Source organism: Enhydra lutris, unplaced genomic scaffold (genome assembly GCF_002288905.1).
Source record: "Enhydra lutris kenyoni isolate GAN:26980312 unplaced genomic scaffold, ASM228890v2 scaffoldscaffold1, whole genome shotgun sequence".
NCBI lineage: Eukaryota > Metazoa > Chordata > Mammalia > Carnivora > Mustelidae > Enhydra > Enhydra lutris.
In genome coordinates, this window is record NW_019154085.1 from 1638131 (window position 1) to 1662268 (window position 24138).

Here is a 24138-nt window from a genome sequence, read left to right on the forward strand (position 1 = left end):
TTAGATTCAAGACTTAGAAACCGAAAATGTGGAACTTAAAAACAAAGTACAAGATTTGGAAAGCCAGTTAAGAACAACCCAAGTATCAACATCTCCAGTAAGTTTATGGACTCTGGGCATGTTCTTCTTAGAAACGAGATTTCGTGGTGATACAACATCTCTGGGTCATCTGTGATGTTCCATCAGCTCTGTGATGTCTGTAATACTCTGGGATCAGTTACTTAAAACATGGGTCAAGATGAAAGATGCTAATCACAAAATTAAAATTACCTACGTGGCTCAGACAAGAGTTGCTCTTCCAGGTTGCTCTTTCCCTTGTGTTTTGTAGAAGAAGCCATCCCCCAGTTTGTTCTTCTCCTCTTTGTGACATAGTCTTTCTCACATCCTTACTGGTTACTATTTACTGAGCTTAGATTCCTGACCTAAGCCAACACCCCTGGAGCACTGACCTTCATTATAGACACTGGACAGCTAATAGGACCGACTTTGCCGACATTGCATGGCAGGGGTTTCCACTGGGAGTGACACAGTTGAATTTCAGACCCTAAAATGAGTGGTGGTCTCTGCAGACAGCTCTCAAATATTTAGTTACATTATTTGCTTTTGGTTTATCATAGATTCAAAGTCCTTTTGGCAATACCATGTATGATACCATTCTTTCATGATTCTGGCTAAGAGGATCTTTTGGAAGAGGAAGATGGGATTTAAAACAGTATTTTTTCCTGGCAAAATATATTTAGAAAACTTTTTTTCTTCTTGAATCATCTTTGCTACTGATATTCTCCAATAAACAATATCTTTTATTTTGCATTTTAAAAATATTTACTATACAACTTACAGCATGATGCCATGATGCTATAAACTAAAACACAATTACAACATTTGCAAATGTTTAAAAAGAGTTTTTGTTTCTAGTTTTTATTTGCAAGTTCATGTTGGTTCAATTTCTAGACTAATTCAATGAAAATTAGATATCTCCATATAGAGAGAGACGGATGGATATAGATATATAGGTAGATAGATGGCTTGCTATGCAGTGTAAGAAACCAAAGTCAGTCTTGTTAACAGTCCGGTATCTACAGTGAAGGTCAGTACTCTGGGGCGGCTCGGCTTAGTCACGTGTTTATATGTACGTGTGTCTGTCTAGTTCTACACTATTTCAGCAGTTCATGACCATTAACAACGCGCCTGTAAGAAATTGCACTTAGAGTTTCAAATTTGGTATGCCCTGGAAATGGGTCAAAGAACTTCCTTTTCAACTCACCCTTTCCATCTTTCTCACTGAAGCACTTTGCATTTCATTGCTTGACGTATGGTGTGTGATAGTGGTGTCCATACAGCCAAGGTAAGAGAGGTTGGGAGTGAGGTTCTTGTGTTCCCGTGTACCTTTGTTATGGACAGTGAGGCTGGCTTTATTATAATATCTTTCCTGTTTGTTTGTTTGTTTGTTTCTCTTCACTGCCATCACTCTTTGCTTCTCATCAAGATGATGATATTTTTCTTTCCTCTCTGGTCACAAGGAACAGAGCATCAGCTCAAACTCCTTCTTTAAACTTTGGTCCCAAAATGGAGTAAAACCCTTCTGGGTCTTGCTGAAGATCTTACTATAAACCATCCTCTGGGAAAAAACTAGGAATAGAAACATACGTGAAGGGAAGTTGTGTTTTTAAGCAATCTTAATAAAGTGTTATTTCTGGAATTCATGGTATGTGAATAATAGCTTTACTTTAGTCTTTGTGTTTGCAAAGGAATAAGATCCATTACCATTTTGGATGCAAACCCGAAGCTCTGTCTCTAGATGGAGAACTAAGATACCATGTTGGGGGGCAAGGCAGATTTAGAAGAGCAGAATACTCTGGGGCATGTTGATGAATGATGAAACAGTCCTCCCCTCTTTATCTCCTGAGAGCAGGCGTTGCCCTGGGCCGGCACTGGGGCAGCTCAGAAGAAGGTGGGTCAGGTTGGGGCTTATGCAGGTGCACTGGCCATCTGAAACGGCCACCAGGTCAGCTTCAGAAATGGCAAGGGTCAGGAGGAATGAAGAGATGACACTTGCCCCGGTCCCCGTGAGCCTCTGGCTAAGCTAGCCATCCCCGGGCGTGAGCATGACACTTGGCGTGTAAATGAAGCGAAGTCTCTCTGCATGTTCATTATTCAGCAATCTCATTGGTAGAGTCCGTTACATAAAAAAACAATAATTATTCAGATAGGCAGTTACTAAAAAGGATTAGCTGCACAAGTTGTCATTTAATAATTATTATAAACATTGTGTTCGTCTCAGTACTGAATATGTCTCCGTAAAATGCTTCAGAGGCTGTAACTAAAAGGCTCAATTAAAAAAAGAGAAATCATTTTCTCTAAACCACTTTTTTGAACCTAATATATACGTGTAGAAAATTTATTGCTTCATCAATCATTATGCAAATAACTCAAATTATAACTTTCAATTATATTCTTTTGTCATAGTAATACCTTAGTATTTGTTCTTTATTTTAACTCAAAATTTACTTGTGTTATAGTTTTTCAGTTTCTAAAGGCTTATATGATTTCTGAAGTTGATGGTATACTGGATGATGTACATCTTTAAGATAAAAAATAGAAATTACTTGATTTTTTTTTTAAATTACTTGATTTTTAAAGGAAGGAGACTCAACATTTTTAAGTTGCTAAAAAGTATCTGATGTTTTAAAAAGTTTTTGAAGAGATTATGAACAAATGTGTTTGCCTTTCATTTTTGATTTCAGTTATGTAGCTGTGGAATACATTAATATAATATTAAGTGCTCTATTTATTTCACATTTCTTAAAATTGTCCCCCAATTTTCTGATACTAAAAATGAATTGAATCAAATTAAATTATCTACAGTTATTTAGTATGAAATATTGCCATGCTTACGAATATCCACTCTGTTGAAGGTTTGTTAATGATTTAAACTATTAAACTTGAATTTAGAAAGCAGTGAAAATTATAAAAAAATTAAAATATAAATTTAAAGTATAGGTAACTTGTTTAATAGCTTGCAGTGGGTCTATAGTAAAGCAAATTTCTGTTACGTTAGAACCTTTCTTAGGAAATTTGGCCACCAGTGTTACAGGACAGAGCCAGGACACAAAGCACTTCCCAGAGTGCCACCATGTGTAGCGAAGTTAATACGCAGTAGATGCCTGCTGGGCCTGTAACTCTGGCGATGAGACTGCATCGCTTTTCCTTCCTTGTTTGTTTCCTTCGCTGTCAGAGGACTGAAGGACAGAACGCTCCCAAACCGCCCAAGTTCTTAGCCTTTGTTTAAGGGATTAGAGGCATGAATTACGGAAGTACTGCAGTGAATTATGAATCCCATTATGCAAATCAAAGTTACGATATAGGTGGGTTTGGTATGGAAAATTAATTTCGCGTCAGGTTTTCCCCTGAGCTTTCAGGGTGCTGTGGTGAGAGGAAGCCCCAAGACAGATGACTCTTCTCCAGTGACCAGCCCAAGAGGAGTGTGGATCCTACCGGAGGCCGCTTTTTCCGAAGTCACACAGAAGTAACTCTCCTGCCATATAAAACAGTCAGAAACCGTTCTCTACAAACACTTAACACTCATTATGACTTAACGATGACTTAACATAAAAATAAGCACATAAAACAACAGTTTCCTAAAATGTCAGGATTTGCTGGTCAAACACAATGTAGTCCACATCAAGCGTTAGTCAAAGTAAAAGAAAAGATTTAAAGATTAGCTTTGAAATAGTCTCTTTGGGAAGAGGGAGAGAAGAAAACAAAAGCAGGAATGGAATTGTGGAGGGATTGTGAAATAAAAAGTAATGTAGAAAATGAAAATAATTCAAAATCACTGGTTTGGATGCTGTTCTTATCAGTGTGTGATGAAATAGCAGATAAAGTCAATTATGGGAAGCATCAGAAAAATAAGAAACATTTTTGATAAGATAACTAAAAGATCGCAAGCTGTTTTTCCTAGTGAGAGGTCCAAAGTCCTAGTTGAATTTCTGTAGCACAGAACAATGGTTCAGAGGAATCAGATCTTCTCACAAGAAATTACTGTTTTAGAGATGTTGATCTTTTATTCTATATAAAGTCAAAAATGACAAATATGGGGCTCTGTCGAGTAGAATGGTCCAGACTGAGAATCTCTGAATGAGGTTGAGTCACCACGAGAGAACATAGATACATGTCTCTGCACTCCCCAAAGGCACCCTGTGGAAAGGGGCTTTTTCTTAGACGGCGGCCGGCCATCCGCATTTGTGTTCTATACATCAATGTAAATCGGTCATTCTGATTTGTTTTGAGGATGCAAACTAAGTAATTTTGGTTCAAACTCCTTTTTTTTTTTTTTTTAAGATTTTATGTATTTATTTGACAGAGGAAAGAGCACAAGTAGGGGGAGCAACAGCCAGAGGGAGAGGGAGAAGCAGGCCCCCCGCAGAGCAGGGGAAGCCCCATGTGGAACTCAGTCCCAGGACTCTGGGATCATGACCTGAGGCGAAGGCAGTGGCTTAACCAACTGAGCCACCCAGACACACTTGGTTCAAACTTCTAATGAAATTCTTCAGAAATTCTAAAAAGTCCTTTCAAGGTTTCACTGTGTAAATTGTAGTTTTGTTTTTATTTTTTCTAGTCCTACTAAGTCGTCACTTCTTTTTTGGAATAGTATCTTAGTGACATGTCTTATGTGTTACAATGCATATCAGTTTGATTTTTATTTTCTCACATTTGCCCACTGCATACATTAGATACAGTTGTGATCTATTATATAAAATATAAAATATTTATTGAGAGTCAAATGTAGTCACATGTCTAGGATGTTGGCTTTGAGCAGCCTATGAATTTCAGCTGTTACAGGGAACATTTACCCATAGGTAAATGAATAAATAAATTTAAAAATTCAGATTCGATATATGGTATGAACAAAATAAAATACACCAGAATAGGAGCAAATAGCTGGGGACTAGAGACGGTGATCACGGAAGCCCTTTCTGCGAAGGCAGCATCTGAATTGAGACCTGCGGTTGGTTAATGCAAAGGGCTAGAAACAGTGACAAGACCTTTGTGCCTAGAGCATAGTGACCAATAGCAAAAGGAGTTGGAGATGACATTGGAGAGAGAATCGGGGACTAGATTTTATAGGGCCCTGTAGAGTTTTTTTGTTATTTTTTTTCTTTTTTCTTGACTGAGAAATTACTGGTAGGTTTTAAACGGGACTCGGGGGTCATCTGGCTGACGTCTGCACTGCGGTCTGTAAAGAGGTCAAAACGAGGCCCGAAAACCTGTCTAGGAGACTATTTCAGTAGCTTAGGAGAGGAAGAAGAGTAAATTGGTCTAGAATTCTGTCATTTCAGGTGATGCATGTAACTTTATCCCTTTAAAAAAAAAACAACACTTTATTTATCTGAGAGAGAGAGATGGAGGGAGCATGAGTAGGGGGAGGGGCAAACGGAGAGGAAGAGGGAGAAGCAGACTCCCGGCTGAGCACCGACCTCAGTGTGGGGCTCCATCCCAGGACCCTAGGATCATGGCCTGAGCCGAAGGCAGACACTTAACGGACTGAGCACCCAGATGCCCTCACTTGATATATGCGGGAAGCAGAACTTGCAGGATTCACTGATGGATTGGTTGGGGCTGTAGAGTAAAAGAGGGGTCAGAATTGTCCCTTAGGGTTTTATCCTAAGCATCGGGTTAGTGATGCCATTTTTCAAAATAGACATGACTTAGGGAAGGTGCAGGACAAAGATGTAGTATTTCACTTTGGCTCACGTTAGTTCTGCCTACTGCACAGCCCCCTGGAGATGCTTGTTAGGTGGCTGGACATGCAAATCTGGAATTGAAGGAGGAGGTCTGGGCTCCTGATGATAGCACTGGAGTGAAAAAAGTTTGCTCTCTTTCTGTTACCATTTAGGCAATTGTTCATTGATTTAGTTAATAAACCCAGTATAAATTTGCCCAGCGTGAGGTTCTAGAGTAGTTTAGTTTTAGCTAAGGAAAACAAAATAGAGACTTATTTCTTGCTCAGTATTAAAATTAAAAGACATTTCTAACTACAAACCAATGTTATGTTCAGTAGATACCCAAACTCATTTTTACTTAAAACCAGTTCCTCGTATGCATGATGAATGAAGGGCCACACCTACTTTCAATTTTCTCATGAATTATTGACAGACTGTTTTTTAACTTGTTCTTAACAAACAGAATGCTTACATGTTTCCTAAATCCCACTCTGTTCAATCATAGGTTCCTTTTCTAAGGCAAATGAAATAGCCTTTGATAGCACCCGTATTACATACCTCTGTGTCACTCTGAAGTTGTGGAAATCTTTTCATTGGTTTTAGAAATCGGGTCCTTATTTTATACAGTCATTTAGATACACTGAGGAATTTCCGTTACTTGACTGCGCTGTTTGCTTTTTGCTGTGTTTTAGTGGTTTGGCAATAGATTAGAGGTTGGGTTTCCACCATTTGGTACTAATTATCTAGGAACAATCTGATTTCCATTTATTACATTCACATGGCAGTGCTGTCTGTATTTATATCAGAAAAAAAAGGGTTGATTCTGCCCTCCTAGCCTCATGAATGCCCCCAGAAGATTGTTCCATTATAAGATGTGGGCATAGCAAGTTAAATCACATTGTTCCTCATGATTCTTGTGTCTGGATGCTTACATTTTACTTTTCTGGCCATAGATGCTTTTAACCAAATCAGACGATTGCCAGAAAGTTAAATGAATAAAATTGTAGTCCTTAGAAGTACTGGACTTTCTATTGCTGAGTAAAATAAATGTCTCCCTTTCAATTAAACCAAGTGTTTGTTACTGGATAAAATTCTACCTTTACATAATCAACTGTGTGGCCACTGATTAGACTTGATAGGACAATTATAACCTAAACTGTGTATTTCCTTGTGGGTAAACAAAAGTGCCTGTTTATCTTCTTCTAGTGTTTGCTCAACTGTTACTGAAGTCACAATGGGCAGGAGCAGATTGTGAAGACTCTCAGTTATACAACGAGCCAAATGTGAATCTTTAAACAAAGGCATAAATTTTAAGCATGACATTGATTCAAGAACATTTGCTGTCCACAAAAAAATGATTACTGGTGCACGGCTTCGTTTTCATAATTGTTACTTGCAAAAAAGATGATCCTAAAGAAGTAAACTCTAACTAATGGGAAGAAAAATACATTCCGTTCCAGTTCTGACCACGAGTACCTGATCAAATCTTTTAATTTCGTGTTGCAGTTTTCCTCTCTGGGATCTGCAGACAGTCCTAGCCACTCAACTGGTGGCATTCTTGGAAGAGCAAATAAGATAATAGGTCTTACACGTAAGAGACCAGTATCACCAAACTGTGAATCTAGAAATCTGAAAAAATACATTTGTGATGCTTTAAATCCTACACTCTGGAAGTTGTTACTTTTAAAACTTACTTAAAAAGTGATGTCAGGGGGCACCTGGGTGGCTCAGTCGTTAAGTGTCTGCCTTCGGCTCAGGTCATGATCCCAGGATTCTGAGATCGAGCCCCGCATCAGGCTCCCGGCTTGGTGGGAAGCCTGCTTCTCCCTCTCTCACTCCCCCTGCTTGTGTTCCCTCTCTCGCTGTGTCTCTCTGTCAAATAAATTAAAAAAAAAAAAAAAAAAAAAAAAGTGATGTCAGAAGTATAACAGTGAACTCTGAGAGTGTGAATCAGCATGGCAGCGTAGAAATTTGCCAAAATATTTGGCATCACTGTTGTATTTTCTCATCTGTAGCTTCATTTATAATCTTTATAGTCTACCAGTTATTCAACTAGAAAAGTGTAGACATCATATTTCAAATATAAATTTAAATAATTAAATAATTTACTTTCTAAATTAAATTCTAAGTAGAGTTATTTTAATAATGATAAATCATATTTTAATCTTAAAGTTGTTTGTTTTACATTTTAAAACCATATTTGGGGGGCACCTGGGTGGCTCAGTGGGTTAAGCCTCTGCCTTCGGGTCAGGTCATGATCCTGGGGTCCTGGGATCGAGCCCCACATCGGGCTCTCTGCTCAGCAGGGAGCCTGCTTCCCTTCCTCTCTCTCTGCCTGCCTCTCTGCCTGCTTGTGATCTCTCTCTGTCAAATAAATAAATAAAAATCTTTAATAAAACCATATTTGGGTATTTATATTAGCAAAAGAATTAACAGCATAAAATAAAATTTTGTTATCGTTCTACTATTTCTTAGGTATTGCCAAAGAACTGTGTAATGCAGTTTTTTTATTGTTGTTTAAATGTAATTGACCTTCACTGAGAATTCAGACCCTTTTACCACACTTCATCATCACTGTTCTATTTAGACAAGAATGAGGTTGAAGTATTCACTTGGGCCTGAATGTCCCAAACCACCACTTCCTCAAAGACCCAGCTACAAAACTACAACAATGACAACGAACTGCAAATATGGGCGCTCACTTTTTTTTTTTTTTTTTTTTGAGAGAGAAAGAGAGGAGAGAGGGAGGAGTGGCAGAGGGAGAGAGAGAATCCCAAGCAGGCTCCACGGCCAGCTCGGAGCCTGAAACGGGGCTCAGTCTCACAACCCTGAGAGCATGACCTGAGCTGAAATTAAGAGTTGGATGCTCAGCGACTGAGCCCCCCAGGTGCCCCTGGGCACTCGTTACTAACAGGCCTTAAGAACCTTACCATGTGTGTGTAAGTAACATGTAACGTCCCTGAGAATGGGATCAGATCTTGTGCACCGTCATAAAGACCAAAGGACTTGGAAGTATGAGCATAAAGGACCAAACAGTGGTGCCATGAATTTCTGTAGGAGAGTCCAAAAATTTTTGTTTTTAGCCATCTGTTAAAATACTGACAGAAGACACGAAAATATCAAGCTGTCTTCATCTAAACTATGTATTTAATTTCTTTAAAAAATAAATATCCTCAACCAGTTAAAAATGGCAGTTTAAAAAGTTTAAAAAGACTAGTTCCTGACCCCCTAAACTTAGAAACACCACTCAAAATGCTTAACAGATGTGATATTTAATTCCTTGACTTGAATCATTTCTCAGTTAGGAATCACGAACTCAGACATCAGTAGAGCCCAGGCTGAGACGTAAGTATGTAATCTTGTGTGGTGGTGGGCATTGGCGGGAGAGCCCACACCCAGCAGAAAAGGCACAGCAGTTACTGTCGGTCATTCGCACGCAAGTCTGTGGACCCACTTTCTAGATTTTGTAACTTCTCAAGAAAAGCTCCAGATTTTAATGTGCAGTGCCTTAACATTGCCCACAAGCAGCCGATGATTCAGTGTGTCAAAGATCCGTGTGACCCGAGCAACACGTGTCCGTTGACCAAATCGGCTGCAGCTCTCTGTAGATACCCGAGCTCCACCATTCTGGAGTAGTTAAAAACTTGATTATTTTCATGTTACAGACATTCCTCATCTTTATAAGTTCATGTTCCCAGAGTAAGTAGAAGGCATAGTATTAGCACTGTCCTAAAATACTAGAGCACTTAGAAGTTGGTTATTTTAGCCTTCAGTTTGATTTGAGGCATCTGGGTAAGATTTTTTTGGCTAATACAAGTCATAGAGTAATACAGAGCACTTTCATTTATGTTATAAACCAGATGATTTGATACCAAGGACAAATACCACTTAATATCATATGATGTTTCACTCACTATAAACAGTCTTATCAATTTAGAGCTTAAGTTTAAAAGTTGCTGTAGTATAAATTAGGCAATATATATATACCTTGTCATTTTATTATATGTCTAGTATTTTGATGTGTTAGAGCTTTTAGAAAATATTTCTTTTCGATAAAGTTTAGAAAAAATTTTGTGCACAAGGAGCTTACAGTTCTCACTTAAAATTAAGTAAGAGGTAGCCACCAATCACAGAATTATACAGTAAACTGCATAGACTATAAAATAGATTTTGAAATTAGATATATACATGCATACATGTGTACATATCTGCATACAGATCCCTGTGGAGGGCAATGGAGGAGACAGTAATTATATGCCTGTATATGCATATTGATAGAGTGGTCAGTTACACAACTCAGACCAACAGAGATTTTGCTTCCACATTGAGCCCTTCCCTCAACTTAAATCTCTCACTTTGCATTGCCTTATTCTCCCCTCAGCTTTGAGAACTGTGTGAAGACGTGACTCAGCTTAGAAACTTCCTTCAGATTTGTGGGTTCTCCTATCATTTTGGTTATAACTTTTCACTGTGAGGTTATCAAAAGCCATATTTGTGTTGACTGCCTCAAAATCCTATTAGTGTTAAAAATCTCTGAAGTGTGACCTGTGGTTGAGAAGTCCAGCTCCAGGCCAATTCCAGAAGCTTCACCTGGCGAGCCTCCCAGGGGGAAATGCCCTCCCCATACCAGGTACAGTACCTGCCTTGGAGGAGTTGCTGTCAAGGACTCAGCCCCTGGACCCTCGGCCAGCTGTGCTCTTCCACATAACGTGTCTGCATCCCTAGCCCTGGTGCCTATATTTGGAGGCCTCCTTTTTGGGGGCCCTTGGCCATGACCTTTTTAAAATGCCTCTGTCAAGGCAATCTTATGAGGGCCTTGAAGACTCACTCTTTTCTCCACTCTGGTTCGGTGTTCAGTGCTTTTCTGCCCCTTGCCCTTTCTCCTTTCTCTCCCCCCGACTTGTCCCCTCCCCTCAGCAGACACAATGCCTTGCTTCTGCACTGATACTTCTAACCTTCACCCAGTGCCATTTTCTGGGGGAAAAAGGACATTGATGAAGCCAGTACCTTCTTTCTGGCCTCTTGCTTTTACCATAGCAGGAAGTGAGTAAAGGCTGAACTACTGCTTTCATTTTGACTTGATTTAACTGACCGCTCTGACAGTTCAGCTCTTACCCTCTCAGCTGTTGACAGCAGCTTTCCGTACTGTAATGTAATAACTGACGCAAGTCATCCAGAAACTGACGTGCAGACCCAGAATAGTGAACCGCTTACTGACTCTGGAGTCACTTATTATTTCATTTATTTGAGAAGCTTGACAACCCCCCTCTGCACATCCCTGAGAAGTCCACCATTTGGAAATCACAACCTACAGAAAGGTCGTGATGATTGGAGTCAGATTATTTTAAATTTAGGCTCTGCTTCTTACCTCATGGAGGAATAAATCACAAAGAATCTATGGGCTTTGATTCCTATATCTTTATTATAATAAGGATGTAACATTACTAATACAAATATCTCAAAAAAATGTTTTGAGCATTAAATCTAAAATGATTGTTGTAATCCTTTTTCAAAATTCTACAAAGTCATTGCTTTTTATTAGACTTTACTCCTACTTTAATGACTGTTTTTTCTTATTATTATGATTCCCGTTCCCATGTCATTACCCAGAAGCTCTCAATGAAATAACTCAAGCTTCACTCTTCTTCTCAAGTCCTAATGATGCAACCTTTTATTTCAATATCTAAAAATATAATATTTCAGTGAAAAATGGTCAAATTAAACATTCTAGATTCTAAGGAGCATTGCAATAGGAAAATACACTCAAATGATTTTTAAAATTTTAGTGAAATTATTCTGAAATTATTCTTTTCACATAATATCACTTTACCAATAAATTTTCATATATATTTTTTTCCTTTTTCCTCCATGTCTTCTCTCTTCTCCTTAGTGTATTTCTCTGTCATTCCTTTACAGCTGCTGCACAAAATGTCTGATCATGAGCAACATGGGTTTCAGAGATGCTCACCTTCTTTCTGGCGTAGTAGTGATGATTCATCTTCCTGTCTAAATAGTTCTTCCATTACTGTCACTCCTGTCAACTCGCCTGATTCCAGACTGTCATTGGGACTGTTAATACCACCACCTTCTAAATGTGGCCTTCCCAAGCCAATCAGTGAGAACAGCATCCCAAGACCTCATGTAATTTGCTAAGCAAAAAATTCTTTTTTATTATCCCATGTAATTTTTTTAAAACTTTACTAAAATGTGCCATTTATATCATAATGAAAAACATTAGGTATGTCTTGAATCAATGTGATGGGACCTGGTGACTTTGTGTGCCATGTTTGCTTCCTTTGTTACCTGATAGAGTTTCAAGTAGAGAGTGGTGATGGTGTACAAATCCCCAGAAAGGCGAATTAGGATAGGTCACTTCAAAGGACCCCAAATATGGCAGCTGGGAAATTAGATCATCAGTGATGTTGGTAAAAGCAGTTTTAGTGGCATTTGGCACAAAAAGAGCAAAGTTTTGATGGATATGAGTTAGTACCTCTTCCAAGGAAGTTAGCCTTGATGGAAAGAGTAAGAGATGCGAGGTTAGAGGAGTAAGACATTTTTGGTTGATTTGTTTTGTTTTCAAGAACAGTCAAGATTTGAATATCTTTATATCCTGAGAAAGAAGAGAGAGAGGGAAGCCAAGGCAGATAGAGGGATGGGTTGATCAGGAAAACAATATCCCTGGTTTGGAGGAGGAAGCTGAGGGATAAAGGTCCCTCAAAGTCTTTAGACAGTATTCGTGACTGATAAAGTGAGCGTGTTGTTAAAGAAAGGGAGATGACACCAGTTTTCCTGCATGAAAAGTGTACCAACAGTCCTATTAGCTGAATAATAACTCTGTCACTCGTCACACACAGTCAGCCTTATTTTTCTTCCATTACTTCCATTATCTGTGAATGAGAAAAATAAATGTATTCTGAAAAGTCTAATTTTACTGTGAAACACATGAGATCATCTCTGTTCATGTTCTTTGAGGACAAGCAAGTTTTTTCTTACTACTCCTCTCCAAAATGGGAATTCTCTTTCTTTTCTAGATTGTGTGTGTGCAAGTGTATATTTTTCCCCAAATGACAAAGTGATGATTCATTCCTGTGTTACATCTGGGTCCAGAATGACCCAGATAACTTCATGATTTTGGTGGTATATTTAGTGATTACTAACTTATTTCGCAAGGTAGATGTTTATCATAGAAAACGGAATGAATTCTTACCCAGGAATAAAAGGCACTGCAGTGAGTACAAGAGTTGGCTGACATTGTAATTATAAATACAAATTAACTTCTCCTCTGCAAAATTTTTAAGTCGCTATCAATTGCATTTGAATGGTCATAGTTTAAAAAGTACATTACTTCTGTTCAGTTATTTCTGTTTCCAACTTACGGAAAATGTATTACTGAAATCATGTTTTTATATAGTTTCTATTATTTTTAATTCTCTGATACAAATGGCAGTTGTTTCTAGATAGATAAAAAAAGTCCAATATCTTTTATATCTGTCTGGAATAGCATTTTCACCATTTTTGCCATCATCTTTAAGGTCATTGTCGCAGAAATTTTCTGTTGCTTTCTTGCAACGGACATTTGGTGTGACTGGTTAAATCATATAGAATTGCCAGCGTTTGATCTAGAAAATGGCAAGTTCATATGATTCAATTGTTGTTGTTTATACATGTTCTCTATGCGTATGAAATATTTAGCATTATAGCGTGTCTTCCTGAAACACTGCCGTAATTCACATTATTTTCATTTGCAGGCGGGCACCGGGACACCCAAGTCCCCCTCCACTGACATCTTCGACATGGTACCATTTTCTCCAGTATCACACGCGTCTTCAACCCCTACTCGCAACGGCACGCAGCCGCCGCCAGTCCCCAGCAGAGCTACTGAGATCAGTAAGCTTTCTAGACAAATCAATATTCTTAGCTATATTTGTGTACATTTTAGATGTTTCATTGACACTTTATGGAAAATTACATATCTTAAGTTCACTCAAAGTGTTAATTACCAAAGAATTATATTTCATTGCACCAGATCAGCTAATCATATTTAACTTTATAATTCAGAGTATCTACTGATGACATCACTCAGCATTTGAAACTGTTTTATGAAAAATGATATTTTGGTATAGGGTTATTAATTTCAATACAAAGCATTTAATCATATTTTATTTTATTTTGGTTATACTTTTAAATGTTTTAATGGTTAAAGACAACTTGGTGGTAATTATTTTAATATTTTGACATGCTTAGTAGAGCTCAGTTTAAATTTTTCATTATCATTTAAAAAAACAATAAATTTTTTGTTATCATAGAGTATATGAATATTCTTAAATGTATAAAGATATGAATTCCATGACTTGTTTATTAATCCCATGGAAGTGTTCTCTCTGGATATCTGTAATACTATGCACACCATCGCTTCTCTGCTTTACCTTCTGCACATTTGGAAGGACCATAAGACTCTCTTCCTGATGAATTAGAAAACATCCAACAGATGCTCATTTTCAATGTCATGATTATATTTTGATCTGTGCCCCATCACAGAAACGTAAAGAATAGCTCCCGATGGCTGTGCTCAGTCATTACGTCCAAAGGGAAACTGAAGAAAACAGAGTTTTACATACTATGCTTTATTGTGTTCTCTCTGGTTCACATTAAGAGGTTTTTGATATAACTCTGAAGTTATAGCTTGGGCTTAAAATATGTCAGGGTCTTTATTTGTTTCCTTCTGTGGAACTTACCAAAATATATTACACATGTTAGATCTTCAGTAAATTTTACAGAATTAATTTGTAAATGCAAAGTAGTAACATTAGAAACTTTAAAAATCAGTTTACAAAAATATGTCTGTACTTTTACATAAATTGAAATATATATTTAAATTCCTGTGAATATATTTTCTGCCAATGCAAATATTTTTTCAGGAAATAATCTACAATATATATGCCATAGTGTATTTTTAGCAAATGTTTCCAATATCCTGATACAATATCCTGATGCAGTGGGGCATTTCTTTGTCTTTGTGAGTGTCCCACATCTCTTGCTTTACTGTTTTTTAATTCCTTGGACGACCACCGGTTTACTCATTCATTATTTAGTCCAAAGGGCATTTGTATAGCGTGTGTGCTAGAGCTGGGTTACAATCTGGAATTTGAAATATAAATTACAGAGATGTACTACAAAAGAGGATTTTAATCCAAGTCAAAATACAAATTGAGAAGAGCGAATAGTTTCGAAAATATTTAGAAGGAATAGTATTATCAGGATGGCGATTGAGAGTTCATGATCAATTATGATTCAGGATTTTAGACTGAATGTTGTTAACAGGGAAAACTGGAAGTAGAAAAGATGAAAAATGCATTCTGTATTAGAATTGGTAAATCTGATACGCCTTTGGAAAATCTGGGCAAAGATGCTCCAGTGGTTTTAAGGAATTTTTTAATGAGAAACTGAAGTAACACCTTGCTGTATTTTTAAATATCTAATGATCCTGAGTGCCAAAATTTAACAAACGTAATGAAAGATATGGATGGATAGATAGGTAGATGGATAGGATTCTAGATGCCCCTATACCGTATCTATCTTCATAGCAAATGCTATAGGAAAAATGGTACAGACAGACTTGCTTGATACCGAATTGCCACAAACCCTTTCAGTTTATAAAAAACCACGCTCTCTGTGAAGCCTTGTAAAGCAAAGCACCATGAGCCGAGACACGCCCGGAATGAAAATCTCTGTTCCTCTCTATCAGCTCTACTTCCTTTTCATTACTTCCTTTCTTTCTGTTTGTTTATTTATTTACTTACTTATTTCATTACTTCATTTCTTTTCACAAACATCTATCATTTGTACAACATTGTTGGTCAGGCCTGTGGTACGGTAGAAACCCAGGCCTCTTCCAAAGGAAAGTTCCTTTGTTCTCCAAGTTCTGATTCATTGCCCAAGCCACATGAGACTGAGGAAAATAACAACAGTAATAACAACACTCATACCCATCTGCAATACCTAGTCGTAATTATATATAATAGTTTTATATAAGGTGACAACAAATTCCCACTTGTTTAGGACAGTTCTGGTTTATACATTTTGTCCTGGTGTAACTGTTGGTACCATTTCTTTTAGAATTGAAAGTGTCTTTATTTGGATGATAAAGTATATGTCCCTCTTATTTATACAATACTTACCAGCACCAGGAACTTAAAAAAATTCATGAATTTGGAAAAAGAACAGTTATGACTAAAAAGGCAAGAGTCTTTTATAATGAGGGTCAGAGATTAGTTTAGAGGACATGGTAAAACTCAAGGAACATAAATATTACCTCTTACATAGCATTGACATTTGAGGATATAGTATTTCTTAATATATTATAAATTCTCACACACCTATATAATTTTTAAAAAATTATCTTTAAAATTAAAAATCTTTCTCAGAAGAAAGGAATTTCCTAATTTTTAAATTTTTAAATAATAGGCCATAGTTTTATCAATTACAAACATTGATTTTAACTTTGATACTTCTTTAGTATCTTAACCAAAAAATGAATACTTGAGAATATATGTTACAGAGAGCTTTTTGATATTCCATTATTGCTATTTTTAAGAAGAAATTTGTTTCTGGGATAGGAGACGTTTTTAAAGGACCTGTCCCATTGTGTTTATTTAGGAAGGTGATACAGTTTCTTAGCACATGAGACAATGTGCCTTAAATTTTCTCTGAGTAAAGGTGGGGTTAAGTGAAGGATCTGCGGCCGGGACAGTCGGCCTCAGTCCCTCCTGTGGCTCCCTGCCCGTCGCGGTAGGAGGCACCGGGACGTGGACTGGGGACGGCTCGGTGAGTAACGCGCTCACTGCGGAAAATCTAAGTCGCTTCGGAAGAAGTGCGGGCATCGCAATGTGGTCACTTCAGATAACCGGGGAGTTTGACACGGAGAAGTCTTCGAGACGCAGAAACCTGTCCGGGTCACGGTGGCTCGAAACCGGACGGTTCTGAATATGGTCACGAGATGCATCTTTGCTGCTTTGCTGGTTGGACTAGTCTGAGCTCGGAAAGGCCCGCGGGGGACTGTGCGGGGTCGGCCCGTCGCGCGTCCTGCTTCGGGAGCCGCCCTCGCCCCAGCTGCGTCCCGGCCGCTCCCGGTCACTCACTGAACTGTTCTCTGCTTTCAGAACGGGACCTGTTTGGAGCGGAACCTTTTGACCCGTTTAACTGTGGAGCGGGGGATTTCCCTCCAGATATTCAGTCAAAACTGGACGAGATGCAGGTGACTATTCTCACAGATGGGCCCGCGAGTGGTTTCTTTGTCTTTCACCTGGGACACAGGAAATGCCATATACCAAAGCCGCCCTTTCCTTACTGGAACTTACTTGAAACAATTGCTTTCAAAGTAGGAATATACATTTAGTCCTAAAAGTATTCCTACGCATGCTAAGGATGGTTTTTCATTGTGTTTTGTGTTAGTAGTGTGATTTACAATGGCAATAAGTTGGTTCTTTTATTACACAAAATTACATGGATTCTAATGGTTCATTACTTTGAAATCCAAAAATTACAGGGCAGCTGTCCTAGGTTTACAAGGTTTTGTCTCAGTTTTACCAGTTATGGAGTACAAATCGGGAGTGGGTAGATGAAGGGCGATCTCTGTGAGTGAGATCGGTGTCTTTGAAGACAGGCGCCGTAGCCGTGGTTCGTTACCCATGGACTCTGTTCGGGAGAGGGGGCACCAGTGACACCTTCAGGAGTGTCATCCGCTTGTGTCTTCACTTCTCTCTCCCTCTTCTGTTTTTCAATCTTACTTGTACTGGGAGTTTGAAGATACTGGTTTTAAAAGCTTTTTCAGTGGGCCATGATCAATAAGTCGTCTTAAAAGCACCAGAAAAAAACCTCTTTATATTTGCCCTTTACATGTTGGTGAAATTATTAGATCCTATTTTTATCAAAAAGGCTATTTATATGGTAGAATGTAGGCAAAGACCCATTATAGGAAGCTGATTGAGAAGAAGCAGTGGGGAGAAGGAGTCATTCCTGTTTATTACGTGGTTCATTCTCTGTGCTCCATTTCCTGGACGAAACAAGTAAAGGTGATTTCTGACTTTCTAACACTGGTGAGACACCCCTTCCTAGAAAGATAATATAAATACCCTTCCCTTCATTTTGGACCACGGCTATGACGCAGTTGTCTTCTTTTCTAGGTATTATGTGAATTTCCTTATTGTTCTGGTTATTATAATGCGTGCACCTTAAGTGTTGAGTAACATATGCCTTAAGATTTCAAAGAATATGTTAAAACAGCATTTCTCAAGTTGGGTGATGGATAGTTTTCTTTTACATGAAAAAGTTATTTTAAATCCTTTATATTGACTTAAATTGTAACATTTCTTAAATATTTACCAGAAAAGTTATAACTTATCCTCACAGCTTCTATTCAACTATTAATTCAAAAATTATAAATTAAATAAAAGCAAAATTACAACACCTACTAAAATTCAAATTAAGAGCTTCAGCAGGATGGGTGATTTCAAACTTCTGTTGATCTCAACGGGTACCCGGTTTGTTGATACAATTTTTCTCCCTCTTTTTCCGTATTCAGATACTACAAAACTTCCACTCAGATAGTGCATGAATATTTAGCAAGAATACTTTATTTATTTCACATGAAATCAATCCCTTTTCCTTTTTCATTAGTTTTACCAATTAGGTTTGTGCTACTTGGGACTAATGCTTTTATAAGAACAAACAGAAACATGGGCACCGATCTGGTGCCGTTTGTCCTCAAGCATTATGCAGATCACGAAGAGTACTTTTCTATTAATGTTTTTTTTTAGTTTTCACAAGACTGAAAACATTTCGATAGATTTTTAAAAATAAATCTACATCTGCAGATTTTTGTAGGAACTAACTTTGAGAGATGCTATTATGGAATGATTTAGTGATGTGTTAGTTAAATTATGTTAAGCTGTGGTATTTTTGCTTCTGTTTTTGTTTTTGCCACTTCTAATATTTTCTTAATGTCTTTTTTATTCTTTTCTGCTTTCATGGTGGGTAGCGCCAGAGATGGTTGGTATATTATTTTCATAATAATTTTAAACAACTTACAACTTCGTAAAGCTAAAACCTTAATATTTGCATGCTTTACTTAATAAATATTCAAATAGCAGTTTCATATGGATGTTTCTGATTGTTGTGTGTAAAGAGGTTTTATAACCCGTATTTTAAAGTTGTTTTTTTCAGTGGTGTAGTCTCTATTGCATTGTGCACCTCATTGCTTGTCTGATTTTGTTTTTCTTTGTTTTGTTTTTAGTTCAAGATTTACTTGCAAGGTCACTTTAACTAAAGTAAAATAATATTTTCTTCATCTAAAGTCTAAAGTCCGTGACCACTTTTGTTATTAATCTTGTTAGCCTAATTAAGCTAATGCACATATTTGGCTACTATGTTTATCTTTGTATACAATGTAAAACCAGTTACAGTACAGTGGGTTGTAGGAGTAATATTGAGTGAATGAGCCTAATGAGATATTTGGGTTTTCTCTTTCACCTAGAGGAAGTTATAAAAGTATCTTGTGCGTGTCAGGATTTAAGCAGAAACATGAAGTCATATTTTATTATAAACTGTTAGAAAATTAAATATTTATTTGAAATCAATGATGTGGTTATTTAATTTGACATAATTTAAACTTCCTGATACACGTCACTGACAGGCAAGTCAGCAAAGTGGTATTGACAGCCCAGAAGTAAACCTTCTAAGTATAATAATTTAACACACTTAAAAAGGAGCTTGGCAAGAAGGATGAAAGAATTTTGCATAAAGGGGTGTTAAGTCAGCTGGTTACTACTTTGGTAGAAGATCAGTGCACAGCTGTAACTTAAAACAAATATCCAAGTGAATTTCAGAAAGAGTAGTCAGTTTAAAATGTTTGAAATACAACTGAATATTTATCAGACTTTTGAATTGGGAAGAAATTTCTCTAAGGAAAAGAAAAATATGTAGTTTTATAGCATCTGTAGTTTTTGTAATTTTTTCCTTTTCTCTTTAACAATATATAAATATATCACATATACATAATTAAAGTAAGTAGACAAGTAATTAGAAAACTTAACAATAAGATAAATAAAAAAACAGCAGCTCACAAAAGAGCACAAGTTGCTAACATGCACGTTCAGTCTAACCAAATGTTAGATGGACATGTTTAATCTAACCAAAGGAAATCTACAAATTAAATACAAAAGAACTAGAAATGCTATTTTAATCAAGCAAAATAAACATTTTATTTTTAAAAATTTTTTATTTATTTTACTTATTTATTTTCTTTTCTTCCCCAGTGCAAGTGAAAGTGTGATGAGCTAAGTCCTCTAACTCACTGCTGGGCTAGGGTCAGTTCATAGCATCCCTATGGAGAGTAATTATTAGTAAAACTTACCTTTTTTTTTGAGATCAGAAACTCTAATGCTATCTATTCAGAGAAGAAAATGGCTATAAATGGGGAAAATTTCTATGGGAAAAAGGTTCTAATTAACTTTATTCATAATTATAAAATACTCAAAACAGTTAAATCACATTAAAAATAATAGATGGGTGGCTGCCAGAGGGAGGAGAAGTAAAGAGTATATTAAGAGGCACAAACTTCCAGTTACAAAGTAAATAAATCACAGGGATGAAAGTATAGGGAACATAGTCAATGATATTAGGATAACTTTTTATGGTGACAGGTGGTCACTACACTTACTGTGGGGACATACCATAATGTATATAAATATGGAGTCACTATGTTATACACCCAAAACTAATATAATATTGGGTATCAACTATACTTGAATTTTTTAAAAATTAATAGATTATGTAATCATTAAATTAGTTTTATGGGGACCCAATAGGGAATGTTTGTTCCATTAAGTTTTAAAAAGAATATAGAAAATTATATATATGTGATACATTAAAATACATAAGAAATTTATGTATAATATATGGTTTTTATATTAATATTAAAATTGTTGGAAAAAAAACCTAGAGATAGAAAAAAAGGAGACTCAAAGGACATACCTCAACATGTGAACATTCTTCCAGAAGACTGACTTTTCCTTCCTTGACACGCTTTTCTCCCTATTTCAAAATAAGGCAGTGCAATGGGGCAACATATTTCATTAAAAAAGCATATTATTAGTACTTTGTTAACAATAAAGTTATCTTTTGCATGATACTAGTTTACAATACTTTCTTTCACTATGTAAGTTAAAGAGAGCTTCATTTTCATCCAGAGTTTTGAAATTCAAGATGTGGAAACCTAAGAAAGATTCACTGATCATCAAGTCATGATTTACTAAATAAGAGCTAGGAGCAAAGGTTAGAAACTGTGTGGGAAATTTTATCTTAGGAGTAAAGAAAACAAAAGAGAGAGAGAATATTATGTGTCTATTAATACGGATCATTAAATTAGTCAAAGGGGACTCCAAAGGGATCCTTATAAAATCACTATGGAGGAAAAAAAAAAAATCACTATGGAGATATTCTTGTAAATGATTTACATTTTTTTTATTGTTGAAATAGTGACCGATCCCTATTTCACTATGATTGCTATTCTGCCATGGAAACACAAACCACACGGATAGTGTTTTCAGTTGAAATGATTGTGGTTTCATTTCAGAATGAACTGAGAAACATTTTTAAACACCGTATCAAAGCTTTCCAAGTCAATATATATCCTATCTATCTACTGTGCCAGAAGATGACATAGTACACAGATCCTCACATATCCAAATAAAATAGTTATACAAAACAGTTAATTTGCACTATCTTTCGCTCTAAGCATTGACTTCTCTAAGTACTTGACAGCTGTTTAAAATAATATGCGTAGATATGACAAAATATTTCTTCTGGTGATAAGAACAGGCTTTAAAAAAGTAAAGGTAAGTACTCTTTTACTCAACTGGCTCTAATTTGTATTCTAAGTTCTGGGAAGAAGTTCTGAACAGCCTTTGCGGTGGGGCATGGCCCGGGGGTCTTCCCGCTATAGGTGGAGTGAGGAGCGCTTTGACAGCAAACCAGGCGTGGCTTCCAGTGTCATATTTTCTCCCTCTCTGCGATCATGTTGACACTGGATTTGTGATAAGGACGTTAGATACTTGTTACAAACTGAAGTGATTTGGGGGAAGGCAAAGGGATTCACAACTGGCTAGCACGCGAGTAGGTACAGTCGAATGGAATAAAATGCAAAGGACAGAGGACCATAGCCTCCTCTCTGAGGGACATTTTACTTCCGGCAGGAGTAGGCTGTTCACTCTTCGCTCACCCGTAATATGTCTCCTGGCCGGCCCTCACCACACACGACCTCCCTGAACAAAATTTCAGTTCCTGTCAGTGAGAGAGAAACGTTTAGTATGAATATAGAAGCCACAAAGCTTCTACAAGGAGACCCAGCATGTGGCCCCCAGTTCCCCCGTGGCTGCGGGGCGTGCTTTGATCTCTGCACACTGGCACGCCTGCATTAGGGGCAGGGGAGGGGGGGGGGAGGAGGTGCTAAGGCTGGAGAGAGCCCCTCACCTAACAAAAAAGAAGACCGCTCAGAGTAGAGCACAAACTTTTTTCCACCAGCTCCTAACTGGAAGTCTTCGGCGCTTGTGATGAGCACTGGGTGTTGAATCACCAGGTCCCCCCGGGAAACGAATGCGACATGGGGCCTTATTAACTCACTGGAACTGAAACAAAAACTTGGAGGGAAAAGAAATCTTAGGAGGAAAAGCTTGCGTGCTTGCTCTCAATAAACCAGGGGCAACTTAACTTCCGGAAACATCTAAACCCTGCGGTGGGGGGGGGGAGTGGGGCTCAACCTTACAGCTACAAGCAACAGCGGGGCCAGTAGGGGAAGCTTTCTCTGTGGCCAAGTGCTCTGAAGTTCTGTGTTCCCCACGGGAGGTGGCATCAGGTTTACTGTTAGGAGTTTTACCCAGGCCCTAGGCAGGGCTGACCAGGAGGAGAAGGCAAAGACCCTCGGGCTTTCGAACTTTTCATCACATCTGAGGTCTCGCTGTCTTACGTACGTGTAACTGGATATTAGCCCTGAAAGGCAGGAGAGGAGATTTAAACTACGGTAGAATGGCAGAATAGACTTCACTGAAAAAGGAACATTTAGGTCTTAAAACCACGTAATTCCCTATCTTTCTGTTTTCTTTTGTCTTTTGGGCATGCTAACCTCATACATTCGTATTTAAAATGCCTGAGACACACATAGAAAAATTGGACAAGCCAGGATTTGCCGGATTAGTCCTCAGCTGATGAGAGCATGGCGGTTTCAACTGCCGTTCAGTCTTCTTATTTTATGAATATTGTCATTGTTATCGTCTTTATTACTGTCATGAGCATTTCTTACTTTAATGATTTTACTCTGTTTTACAGGAGGGGTTCAAAATGGGACTAACTCTTGAAGGCACAGTATTTTGTCTCGACCCATTAGACAGCAGGTGCTGATGTGAAGAACAAGAGGTCCAGATTTGGGTTGTTTGTTTTACATGCGCATAGATCACTCCTAAATACCTTGTGACAGGTGGTGTCTGTGTGCCAATATGTGTTTGAAGATCTCCACTGTTTGCAAATTATTTTAGTAGAATGTGTTCCACTATTGATCTATGACGTTTATTTTAAAAATAAGTCACTGTAAAGTAAATCATACTTTCACGTTCCTTTCTGTTTCTCTTGTCGATGAATTTAGAATCAAAGAACAAATTATCCAAATATCTGCCTTGTGTCTGAGTTCTGAATAATTAGCATCTTGAAATCTGTGTTCATTTTCCAGGCTGCTACTTTATTATTCATCCCCAAAAGCCATACCTTGATGATCCCTTTCAGTCTTGAGGAGATATACCAATGCTAAACTTAGTATATCTGTATTCAGACCAATAAGCATGTTACCATGCGTCAGACAGGTGTTATTTTATGTGTTAAATGTTGTTCATATCATCGGCAACACGTAAACTTTGAGTATAATACCGCCAGGTCATTTTTAGCAGGTAAAATAGCAAAAACATAATTTCCAATAATAATTAAGCCAAATAATTATTTATTAGTAAAAGCAAAGTAATAATGTTAGCTATTACAGTCAGTCATACTCTAAATCTTTTATTTATTTCCTAAGTAAGGATAATGGTAAAAGCCAAAAATTTGCTCATTACAAATACACTTAAGATTTAATTTCTAATGAGATATGTTACATTGCTAAACACCTAAACATCATCTGATCTAATATTTTCTTAAAAAAAAATGGAATGTCAGTTGTCTGCAGTTGCAAAATCTATTACCCACATTTACTTTACCAAATATATTTTTTCTCACTGAATATTATTCTCATATTTTCTTCTTTGATAAACATTTTCTCACCAAATTTTATTTTGTGATGCCCCATTAGTTTTGATACTTTCAAATCTCTAACAATTAT

The 24138-nt window shown here is 37.3% G+C and overlaps 1 protein-coding gene across 2 annotated transcripts in view; it reads left to right on the forward strand.

Moving 5' to 3' along the window:
• Nucleotides 1-23801, forward strand: part of LOC111143622 (GULP, engulfment adaptor PTB domain containing 1) — a 181886-nt gene extending 158085 nt beyond the window's left edge. The window contains exons 9-13 of one of the 2 annotated variants that reach the window (XM_022497457.1): nucleotides 5-97; nucleotides 13472-13610; nucleotides 16883-16977; nucleotides 18760-18770; nucleotides 23103-23190. In XM_022497457.1, the coding sequence (XP_022353165.1) occupies nucleotides 5-97; nucleotides 13472-13610; nucleotides 16883-16977; nucleotides 18760-18770; nucleotides 23103-23124 (360 nt within the window). In that variant the 3' untranslated portion in view covers nucleotides 23125-23190. Of the gene's footprint in view, nucleotides 1-4; nucleotides 98-13471; nucleotides 13611-16882; nucleotides 16978-18759; nucleotides 18771-23102 lie in introns of both variants that reach the window. The other variant, XM_022497454.1, reaches the window with a different exon arrangement.
• The last annotated feature ends 337 nt before the right edge of the window (nucleotides 23802-24138 follow it).